Source organism: Scomber japonicus, chromosome 10 (assembly GCF_027409825.1).
Source record: "Scomber japonicus isolate fScoJap1 chromosome 10, fScoJap1.pri, whole genome shotgun sequence".
NCBI lineage: Eukaryota > Metazoa > Chordata > Actinopteri > Scombriformes > Scombridae > Scomber > Scomber japonicus.
The window spans coordinates 16,301,223-16,312,858 of NC_070587.1; the positions used below are offsets into that span (position 1 = coordinate 16,301,223).

Sequence of the window (11,636 nt, forward strand, 5' to 3'; positions counted from 1 at the left end):
TGAGATGCTCAGCTAGTATACAGAGTGTGAGAGTAGGAGAAAGAGAGAGAGATAACAGAACATCTACTTCCAAACAAAAGTGTATTACTATGCTGCCAATGAAAGCAAAGGCACAAGTTTTTTTAAAGAATTGATTATTGTGTTAACCAGTAACACATATTTGATCTCATCTGATACAAAACATAGGACACTCTAGCTGCCATTTCTTACACTTTATTGCATCTATTCATCTTAAAGTAGGATTGTAAAGATCCATTATCTCCTCTGGCCAGAAGGCAGTTCTCACAAATACCATTATTGTTTGAGCTAATGTAAATACATCCTTAATCTTAAGTATATATGTATATACCTCCAGGAGTGCCATACAACAAGATTTAAGTGATCGGTGGCTTAATAACACAAAATAAATACTAACTTGAATTAGACCTGTCTAGACCATTCATTTAACCATAAAGTGTCTTCTTCTTGTCCCTCCTCTTTAAATACTCTCAAATCCATTGTGAAACATGTTTTCCTCTGTATGTGTATGTTTTGTGTGTGCACTATTTTGTGTGATTAAACACACAAATGCATGTGTCTGCAATTGGCAGTTAAGTTAGTGCTATGGAAAGTATTCTTGAGTGTATTCCAGAAGCAGTAATACACAAGCTTAACAGTTTCTACTTACTAATATGTCATATTGCCGCAGTGGTCCTGCCTATATTCAGCCAGCCTTCTGAGTCCTTTTTTGGGTCACAGATCTGTGAAAAAAAGGAACAAGTGGAAATGCCTAATTTCAGAGAGGCAGTAGTACTGTGTACTGTATATGAGGCAGTAGAAATAAATTGCGAAGTCAAATACAAAATAGGCCAATATTTCCATAGACATCATATAAAAAATGTATGGAACTAATCTGCTTACATTGATGTGTGGTCCTCCATTGCACAGTATAGTGAAGTTAGTTTAAACTTTAGTTCTAGCTTGATTAAAGTTTAAAGTTCTAAAACAAAGATTTTTGTACAGAGGGATTCTTTCTGAAAATCTGAAATAATACCAGGGCTCATAATATAATACTACAGTTTCAAACTAGTCAACTCTTACCACATAATCTCAATCCATTCACTCTCCATAATTTCCCATAGGTCCAGAAAGCTGAACATTTAGAAAGCTGACAGTATAAGTGAAAAAATTAAATTTTTAGAGGTACTGACTCGAGTACTTTGACTTTGAGCAGCGGTTTCATTCTCATTATTTATTGAATGGGGATTTCGTATTTGAGTCGTGATGTTGCTTTTTTCATTGGGTCATACCTTCCTCAGGAGGAGTACTGAGGCAGTGACTCCACGGTGTACGTCACTGACAATGCTAAAAATAGACTATGCTGGAATGTGACTGGAATTCTGGAAAATGTGTGTGTGTGTTTGTGTGTGTGTGTATGTGTGTGTGTGTGTGGTGTGGTCACATTACTGTGTACCTGTTGTGGATTTGGAAGTGTATGACTCAGATTTGTCTCTTCCACCCTCACTTTGTTTCCCCTCTGGCTTTGTTCACTATCTTCATTTGTGAATCTGTGACTGCATTACATCGCACTGAGCCACGCTTTAAGTGCAATTTATTTTGAGCTACCATCTGCGTCATTTAAGGCTGTCTGGTATACTTGCATCAGTTAGTTAAAATGGCACTGATACTTGCTGTAGCAGCTCTAACATAACTCTGACATAACATATTACTGCAAACAGGGGACAGCATTCAGGGGACTATAGTGAGGTTTGCAGGGACCTTTTTAAAGGTCAACATCCATTGTCCGTTTTTCATTTAAGTGCACTAATCTGTAAATAATGTGATAAAGCCTTACACGTTGTCTAGGCTCATACCTGTCCCTGGACTTATTTCCACTGACACTGTCGTTGTCACCTCCCCTGAGAAACAGTAATTGTTTTTGCTCTCTGTTACTGTGGAAACATGTCAACATATATATATATATATATATATATATATATATATGTTGACATGTTTCCATGTATATATATCCGTTCACACGTCTTTCTGTTTAGCTTCCAACCATTCTCCCTGGTTATATATATTCGTCATTGAATCATATATTGTCATGGATGTGACGCATGCGCAGTAGACAGCGTGCAAATCTGAATCATCGATAGAAAAAAAGATAGAGTGAGGCAGTGAGAGAGGGGGAGACAGAGAGGGAGAGAGAGAGGTGACTGTAGAGTGATGGGACCCGGCTGAGGGAAGAGCAGCGAGTGATCACTCTCCGAGCTGGTAATGACAGGTAAAATGCGATTTTATTGTTTTTCAAAAATATGTCTGACATTAAGGCAGCTCCTTTTCACTGTTGCCTTTGCAAATAATTACCGGGAATCTGTATTTCCTTCATATATTCTTTCAACGGCATCATCTGTGCACAGAATATCATCTTGCACATCTGGAAGTCGAGTTCATCTGGGAAAAATGGTCAAAAATGTTTGCACTAAACTTATTCTTGTTAGATTTACCCAATTACCTGATTGTCGTTGATGTCAATGTTCATTTATAAGCATTTTGGGCGTTGGTATACAAATCAAATGAAATAAAATTTAATCCAAATGCTTGTAGCTTACCAGCTAGTTACAGTTTTATAAAAATTACATTTTCTTTTCTCTTTTTTTCATGTCAGTCGACCGGATTTGTTAAAAAGACGCAAAGTCTCTATCATTCTTAGTTTAATTGTTGTGTGTCTATTTACGTCTCATGGGGGGCTGGGCTGGACGAATAGATGAGGTCTGTTCTGACTGGCGTCACCTATTACGTCTGTGTGTTTTCCTGCTGTGATGAGGGCTGGATGGTAATAATGGCGTTCAGCACCATGGCCAGCTCCCGGTTAAACGGCTGAAAGGACATATTTATTGGTTGGGTCACTAAACCGTTTGGGCATTTTTATCTTGATTTTGATGATTGATTGTGTTTATGTATCATCATCATCATCATTATTATTGTTTAAAAAACGTGGGTTGATTTAAGATGTAGGTCGAGATTTTAGTTTGTTTGATTTGGATAGTTTAGTTTTATTTTAGTTACAAATCACTTTATATGACGTGGATAAGGAAAAACGTCATAATACGACAGCATGCACCCGTATGAGAAAGGATACCAGAGTGATACCATATACTGTATCTTTGAGATGTTAACCTAATCTGAATTTTACATTTGCAATGACTTCTAGCATTTTGTTTGACTGGATCTCTCTTTCTTTATGTATGAATGTTTTGAGCATGACGCAAATGTGCTGTTGCTAATGCAAAATAATAACAATAACCATATACAACATTTAGAAATTACTTAAACACCATTACATATGTTTCCCACTCAAGGTTAGGGTTTGGGTTAAATAATCAGATGTGGTAAAGCCTCTTTGGCCTCTTATTATCTAAATAGTTAATAATAAACAGTCATATTTTCCATATTTGCATTTTCCATTATTTGGCTGGATGATGAATAATTAAACTTCCTCATATATATAATATATGCAGATCTGGGCAGAGCCAGATGTTCATGAGAGTCTTCAGCAGGTACAAATTAAGCAGTAATGTGATTAACACAGGGTAGCAGGGAACAGTGTGCCTCATGTTAATGGAGCATTTCACTCATCTCACAAGTATTATGTAATCTGATTGTGACCCTGGCATATCCCATAATACAGTGCGTGAATCCATGCTTTGTAATTTACAGAAATGAGACAGATAATATACTTTTCAACCCTCTCTACATATTTACAATTTTTGCATTTCCAAACACACGTCCGAAGGAAGACCATGAGATGAGACTGAAATCTTCTGAAATAGTTTGTGAGTTGTCATTGTGTGAAGATTTTGTTTGACTGATGTTTTGAAGGTCGAACATGAAATATGATGCTCAAGTTATAAGTATAGCCAGATCATATAGAGACAAGTGGCTGTGGAATATAATTATAAGATGTTACAGCTATTCTGAAACTTGTATTTTTTTACTTAGAAACTGTTAACATTTGTTCAAACTAATGAAATAGGAAAATCCAGGATCACAAGAAATTGTACTTTTGAAATTGTCAGATTCTAGTGATAAGCAAAAGAAAAGGCAGTTGGCACCAATTTGCTTCGTATAAATTGAAATACATTTTTGGAAGCATTTTCTTTTTTTTTGGCTTCAAGAAGTAAAGGATATAATCAGTATAAAGTCATATTCTTATACTTGTCTTATGTACACTATGTGTTTTCCTTCTTTACTTACTGATTAGTTTAAACAGCACTACCCTTGTAGATCTATCTGGTTTATACTGTATATCTATCCTGAAAAAACAAAAAGCAAATGAACCTGCTCGTTTCTTCAAGTTTTAATTTAGTGTAGATGCTTCAGTTAGAATTATTGCCTATTTGTTTAAGGCAGTTTTAGCTTATGTTTCCCATTTGTATCATGAGTATGATCTTTTGATAAGTGGTTCCATTACAAAGGTGCACTTGAACAATAACATAAACATGTTGGGATGTGTGTCTTGCCTTTGTGTGTGTGTGTGTGTTTTTTTTTACTGATGTTGGCATTTACAAGAAAAACTTCAACACTGGAATCATTGTTTTCATTCCCACTTCTGGTCTCCAGTCTAATTCAGTTGTGGTGCAACATAAACCAGAAAAACAGTTGAGATGCAGTGCAAGCTGACAACAACTTGAAACATTGCTATGTCTTTGTGTTTGTGTAGAGGCACTGAGCCATGAAATGCCTCTGGATCCCAAACAGATTCAGAAGGAATTACAAGTGTGTGTACCATCATATTTCACAAAGCAGATCTTTTGGTTTTTATGTGCATTTTCTTTTAGAATGCAACAGATTCATAGCAACATAATAAAGAATATTTAGGAGGTATGTGTGTACTGTATATGATGAAAATGATGGATACTGATAATGAGCTTTATATGAAACATTTTAGACCTGTGAAATACATGGGTTTGTGTAAGTGAGTTTCAACTGCTCATAACTGATCTATTAGATCTAGATAGCATGTAGAGTGTTATGAGCATTATGAGATGTATTTCTCCATTTGTAAAAAAATAAAAAATAAAGTAATTATTGTTGTCCAGTAAGGGATAAACTTCCGAAACCTTTCCTATATCCTTAATTTATGTCTTCCATGAAAGCTTTGAAGCATAATATAAAATATATTACTTAACATGTTCAAATAAATGTGTTACACAGGTTGTTAATACTGCAACTTTTGTATGAAACACAATAAAAAAAGAAACGTACACTAATTCTGTGCATCTCAGCACTCTGTATTCAGCTGACACAATATTGAATCTAAAGAGGATGGCCAATGTAATATTTCATGGCTTATTTCATAACAGTGCAGCAGGAGAATGCATCATTAATCTCAATGTACTGTACTGAGGCATCCATGCCTTCAGTACAATGTTACATAACTTTCTAGCAGTGTGTGTGAGGGTACATGCTTGTGTGTATGAATGTTTAAATGGATGTATGTATGTGTGTGTACTTGTATAAGCATGGGTTAGAGCCAGAGAGACTTTGTCTGCAAATTCTGTGGGTGGTTTCTTAATGTACAGTAAGTGTGAAGTCATGCATTCATGCGTGTGTGTGTGTGTGTGTGGGTGTGTGTGTGTGTGTGTGTGTGTGTGTGTGTGTGTTTGTGTGCCTGTGTCCTCAAGCAGGCAGACAGATGTGAAGGATGACGTCTTGCTCAGAGATTTGTGGGTCGGAGTATGGTGAGCAAGCCCAAGCCAGCAAGAACTACCAGCAGTATGGAGTCCGCTCCTACCTACACCAGGTACAGCACAGACACAAACACACATTCTATATTACACTTATTCACAAACAAGAGAGAGAGGGTATTGTGGAAATACCAACAATTCTCCCCTATTACAAATCCTCCTTGAGCCTCATATCATAATCACACAACTGTTTCTTTTTGAAAGGTCTCTTGTGGGTTTCAGCTTCCATGAATTGTTAAAATCTCTTTTATGTTATCCAGTTTTATGAGGAGTGCACAGCTTCTATCTGGGAACGTGATGAAGATTTTCAGATTCAGAGATCGCCTAGCAGGTGGAGCTCTTTACTCTGGAAGGTGAGATAACCCTTCGGCTTGCTCAGGCTATATTTTACCCTAATGCTATATGGATAATCATAGTGCAAGTGAAGATGAAAAAGCAAGCGATATAATCTGTAATAAAAAGAGGACTTCGGTTTCCTTTTTCTCTTCAGGTCTGTCTCGCGTTTGGAGCCCTGATCTTGTTTGCAGGACTTATTGTCATCATGGTGGGTTACGCTACTCCAGCCAGGATCGAAGCATTTGGCGAAGATGATCTACTTTTTGTTGACAGGTATAACAATACAGTATATGAATGTAATATACTAAGCAGCTATACCATGGATTGAACATTAACTGGTGTAATCTGAACTACATTTGCATTTATCTCAAGTCAGAACATTGCCTCTGAGACATGACAATAAGAAAGTACAGTTAGTATGTTTTACATACATGCACAGGTTTAGATTGTAAATGTGAACCTTATCCTCTTTTTTGCTATTAATTGTATGCTCTGTAGCATTTGACAATGATATTGTAGAAAGTCTTTTGAGTTTGAAGCAATTGTCCTCTTTTTTAACAGCCACGCTGTCAGTTTCAACAGTGCACTAGATGTTTGTAAGTTGACTGGTGCTGTGCTGTTCTGTGTGGGAGGCACCTCCATGGCTGTGGGTCTCCTGCTGTCTGCCTTTGCCAAAAGCTACTCCAAAGAGGAATTGTATCTGCAGCAGAAGTTTAAGGAGAGGTTGGCAGATCTGCATGCAACAGTTGGTAAGGACTCATTTGATACCTTCCAATACATTATGGAATGGATGTTGGAAGTAAACTTGTCAAGGAGCAAGTTTAGCAAGAGCAAGGGTTAGTTTTGTTTACTTTGAACAGTGTTTACTGTTCTGTATTAACTGAAATACTATTTTTGTCACAGGTACCCCCATAATGAGAGCACCAACCCCTGGGGAGGGAAAGGTGCCAGTCACACTCTCCAAAGTCCAGAGTATCCAGCCAGTGACCACAAAGTCGGAGACCTGACAGCAATCTAGTTGGAAGGGGATAAAGTGAAGAAGTGTGTGTGTGTGCTGACTGATAGGTGTGCAGACTGTGAGTGAGCGCTCTAACCAATGTGTGCATTTTCTCTTTTGAAAGGTCAGCTTACATGACTGATAGTATTGGTTCCTCATCTTGCTGTGCTTGCTGTGTTTGACATTAAAGCTTGACTTTAGGGTTATATACATGAAGAGCTAATATAGCTGGACAAAGTTTAAGGCTTTTGTTTAAACATCAGTTGTATGAGATTTACTCTAATCTGACAAGCACATGCCGGTCTCGAGCCCTAACCCGAAAACAAATCAATAGAACGCAGCCGCTGAACAACATCAATGTCTTTTTTTTGTTTTGGTTTGTTTTGTTTTGGGTTTTTTTTGTAAAATTTTGTAAAAGAGGAGAGCGTTATTGCTGGAGGGTGCAGATGTAGCAGCAGATGCACTGTTGTTTGGCGGTATTGATGATTAGCCCCTGTTCCCAGCAATGATCAAAAGAAGCACTGAACACAAACACAATTATCTCTGCCCAGTCTCTAAAATGATATCAGAGGATGGGTGTTTCTATGAACAGAATACTGTATGTCTGTGTGTGCATATATGCAGCTCAGCTGTATGCATCCAAATACTGACAGTGAGAGCTGTCAATCACAGCTGCACAGTATACAGAAAATACACATGATTTACCTTATGAAGGCTTCTTGTAAATACTGTTTACATGCAAGAACAAGCCAAGAGAAGTCTCAACCGATAGTCTGTAAGACATCTGCACATCATTAGAACAGATTAGACCAAACAGAGATGAGAAGAGACATAAAGGGTAGATTTCACACACTGACATTTTCTTCTGTCTTCTTATGCCTCTCTGACCTTGTCTCCTTCAGTAAATATTCAGACAGGATCGATACATGAAACTGGACAGACTGATGAGTGGTAAGTCGAATGAGACAGAACATGAGGAACAGCATAGCCTGTCACTTGCAAAAACACTTAATAAGACATATTACTTTCTAGATAACACAAAAAAGCCATTCATCATATCTTCTGTCTTTTAAAATTATTATTTTTTGCTTTCCTAAGCAATTCAATACTCATGCCCTTCTGTTCTTTGCCCCCCTCTCTCCTCGTGACAAATGCAGGCATGTACACATACTGTAGGTGCATCCCTATCTATCAAAGCAAGCATATTGCCTTACATTCTGAATCAAAATGCTAAGTTGAGAAGCTGTCACGCAGCTGCATCAAGAGAGGCTGTCAACATGACAGATATGTTACATAACAGGAGGATGAAGACAACACATTCATCTTCATCTCTCCATTGAAACCACAATAGAGCTCCTTGTTTTCACTTTGTCAGGATCCAGAGATGTTTCAGATACAACAGCTGCCTTCCTTCACTAACACACAAAACTTGAAATTACTAAGACATATACAGTACAGTATACATTATGTAATACTGACAATATGGTGAGATGTTGCATCATTAAAGCTATTCTTTCTCTTTTTACTTGCATATTCACTTGCAGTCTGTACCTGAAACAGTACATAAGGGTTTTTATTTTATTTATTTTACAGTAAATAAGCTTAACACTCTCACTTACCTGTAACTTACAAGCACAATAAGCTGTCAATAATCATGTTTGACTCCTTTTCTTCAAATCTTTTTGTCTACATGAATATCTCTTTTCAATATTGTGACCATTCTGCTTATAAATTGTGACCATATTATATTGTTAATCTTTTGAATTAATTACACACAGAACAACATATTTTTGTGCTTTACTTTGTTAGAACAATGTTACAGTGGTCTCTGTCAAAGTGCCATTAAGAAACATGCCTCCTACTGTGCATCATTGCTGCAGGTCTTTTCAAACAACTTCTCCTTTTCAAATCCATGCACCATATTTTTCTGTTTCAAAATGAACTGCTATACTGGCTATTGTACATAAGCTTGTGCAAGTTGACCTTTTAATACCCTTCCTACAACCTCCACTCTCCTCTTTATCTTTTTCATTTACTTTGACAGAAAATGTGCAATGTTATTTTAACACACCTGGTCTCAGAAAAATGCATAGCTATGATTATGAAGAACAACATACTAATAATAAAGACCATTTTAAGAAACTTATCTCAACCACTTGTAAGCTGCAAACCTACAGTACCAGAAGATGTTCAACAAGTTGTTATATACCAACCCTCCAGTGTGGTCAAAACATTATTCAGTGATCAATAAATGTGACTTGTAGTTCCATGCTGTGAATTGTGAGTTTATTTTTATCCTTTAATTGACCAAAGTTCTTTCTTAAAATCCCAAATCTACATTTTTTTCTGAGTTTGACCAACAACAACAACAACAACAACAAAAAAAGTATCCCGGGTTAAATGTTTTATTCCTGTGATTTTAACTTTTAAGTGTCTCATGATGTAACTGTGGAATCTCCAAGTAAAATAGAGAAAGTATAATATATACATAAATATTTAAAACAGTATAAAAGTATGTCTATTTTTTAAAGAACACAATAAAACTGAAATATCTGCAGCTCAAAAAGTGTGAAAATTGTATTTGTACTAGTATCTGTAATGGCAGAGCAACAGTAAATTAACATTTGCTTTCCGGTCAATATAATGTAAATGTAAAGGGCATGTTCTGTTTTTAATCAATATACTTTGTGTATAAAAGCATAGGGGAAAAGAGTAATGCATACATATTCATTCATAAAAGATACCAAACTGTCAATGGTGTTCCAACACAAGCCCTCATTACACCATGGAGGAGATCTTACTGTCAATCAGGGGAGTTATTTAGGTAAAGGACGTGCAGAAAGGTGTCTGTGCTATTCAGGGCCTTATTAACACACAGCCACATGCACACACCCACCCTCTGAAAGGGTCCAGAATTGATGATAACTCCAGAAATAACACCTTGAGGATCATCACCTCGACCAGTCAGGGTGTATGACTCATATACACACTCGCCCCCTCCCCCTCCCCCTCTGCCTTTCTCTGTGTCTGCTGCTCTTTGGCGCTCTCTTCCTCTTTCACCCTCTCTCTCACCAATGTTCTCTTTCTCTCTTGGGACGGTGACTCACACACACATTGACTACATGAATCCCAATTTGAGCAGCTACAGGGATGCGAGGGTGCGTTAAGGCCATCATAGACACTGGATTTGATCACAGTTCAGGCTACAGTTTCCTGCTTGTGGGTGGCAGTTTGTAGTGGCTTTATGCAACCTTGTTCCATGGAAAATGAAGCAAAAATACTAAACAAAAATGAGTGCCACAAAGGTCAAAGACCCATGCTAGTCTTTGAATCTTGGTTCCTTGAATACAGACTTGCAAGCCAAACATGTTATGGTTTGTAGAATTAATGTTATATGACTTGGTGGTGTACAGTAAGAGCTGAATTTCACAGTGAAGTTGCAAATCTCCATAGTACATCTGATTATTGGAGAACTGATGAATAATGATGACATGGTCATTATGTTTCTAACATTTACTCACCTTTCACTCCATGGTTCTGTTAGGCCAGCAACATGAGCACCATCACTATTTCTGTTTCAACTGGAACTGAAGCTGTTGACGTGTTTAGCATTTGTTTGGGCCCGATAGCTGCCAGGGCCTTTACTTACCTACCATTTAAAGGTGTCATTCATTTTCAGCCAACATTAATAAATATTGTATTGATATGTAGTTTGAGAAACTCAAGAACTGTTCTTAATTAACATCTCCACTTTATGCAACTTGTAGTTTGCATGTTAAATATACGATAAAGTCATTTTGATACTTAAAGTACATTCTTCTGTTAGTGCTTTTTCATAATGGTCTAACTGTGATGGGGTAGTAATTTTTCATCCAAAATGAAATGAAAAGCACTTAATTAAAACAACTGAGTAGTAGTGAAAGTACAAGTTTTTGAAATAAAAAGAGGCATTCAACATTTCCCATAGGAGTATTGCAGTACTGCAGTAGACGTAAATACCTTACTTTTCATCCCTTCACATAGATTTACCCAGTTTGACAAACACTGTCTATAGTCATTTACACTTTTCCGCTGCATCAAAAAATTACCACATTTTCAGGATCATTTTTATTTGCTTTTTTTGTGGTCAATTTGATAAACTCATTTGATAATATAATCATAAGGATAGAGAAGAACAAAAAAGATTATTAAAAGATTATTTCGAAAACATACATATTGATAATATAAGCTCATTTCTTTTCAGGGGGCTACATGACATAGGCTATAATTGAAGTATACAGCAGTGCTAATGGCTCTGTAAGGTATAGTAGTGCTTTGAGCTAAATGCTAATATTAGCATGCTAACATGATCACATGTTGATCACATTAGACAAACATGTCTAATATTTATCAAAATTACCATGAATGTCATTGGTTGTTGACCATGAATGTCATTGGTTTTTCGGTTGTTTTCGTAATAAATAAAAATATCGAAAAAATGAAAAGCTTGACCTAATGATGGTGCAAGAAGGGTCAGAGGAGCACCAGAGCTAAAAGGGTGATATTTCACAAGCTGAATGGTGCCAGAGGAT

The 11,636-nt window shown here is 36.8% G+C and overlaps 1 protein-coding gene across 1 annotated transcript; it reads left to right on the forward strand.

The window, feature by feature from the left end:
- The first annotated feature begins 5,689 nt into the window (after positions 1 to 5,689).
- On the forward strand, positions 5,690 to 7,075 carry nrsn1 (neurensin 1). The gene is made up of 5 exons (XM_053327315.1): positions 5,690 to 5,788; positions 5,993 to 6,085; positions 6,223 to 6,341; positions 6,630 to 6,817; positions 6,972 to 7,075. The coding sequence occupies exons 1-5, from the start codon at positions 5,690 to 5,692 to the stop codon at positions 7,073 to 7,075; spliced, it is 603 nt and encodes a 200-aa protein (XP_053183290.1).
- The last annotated feature ends 4,561 nt before the right edge of the window (positions 7,076 to 11,636 follow it).

Bases quoted from the DNA above. Each gene is read 5' to 3' on its own strand.
- nrsn1 (XM_053327315.1), top strand. From the start codon at position 5,690: ATGACGTCTTGCTCAGAGATTTGTGGGTCGGAGTATGGTGAGCAAGCC. The intron at 5,789-5,992 runs GTACAGCACAGA...TATGTTATCCAG, and splicing joins TCCGCTCCTACCTACACCAG to TTTTATGAGGAGTGCACAGC. The intron at 6,818-6,971 runs GTAAGGACTCAT...TTTTTGTCACAG, and splicing joins AGATCTGCATGCAACAGTTG to GTACCCCCATAATGAGAGCA.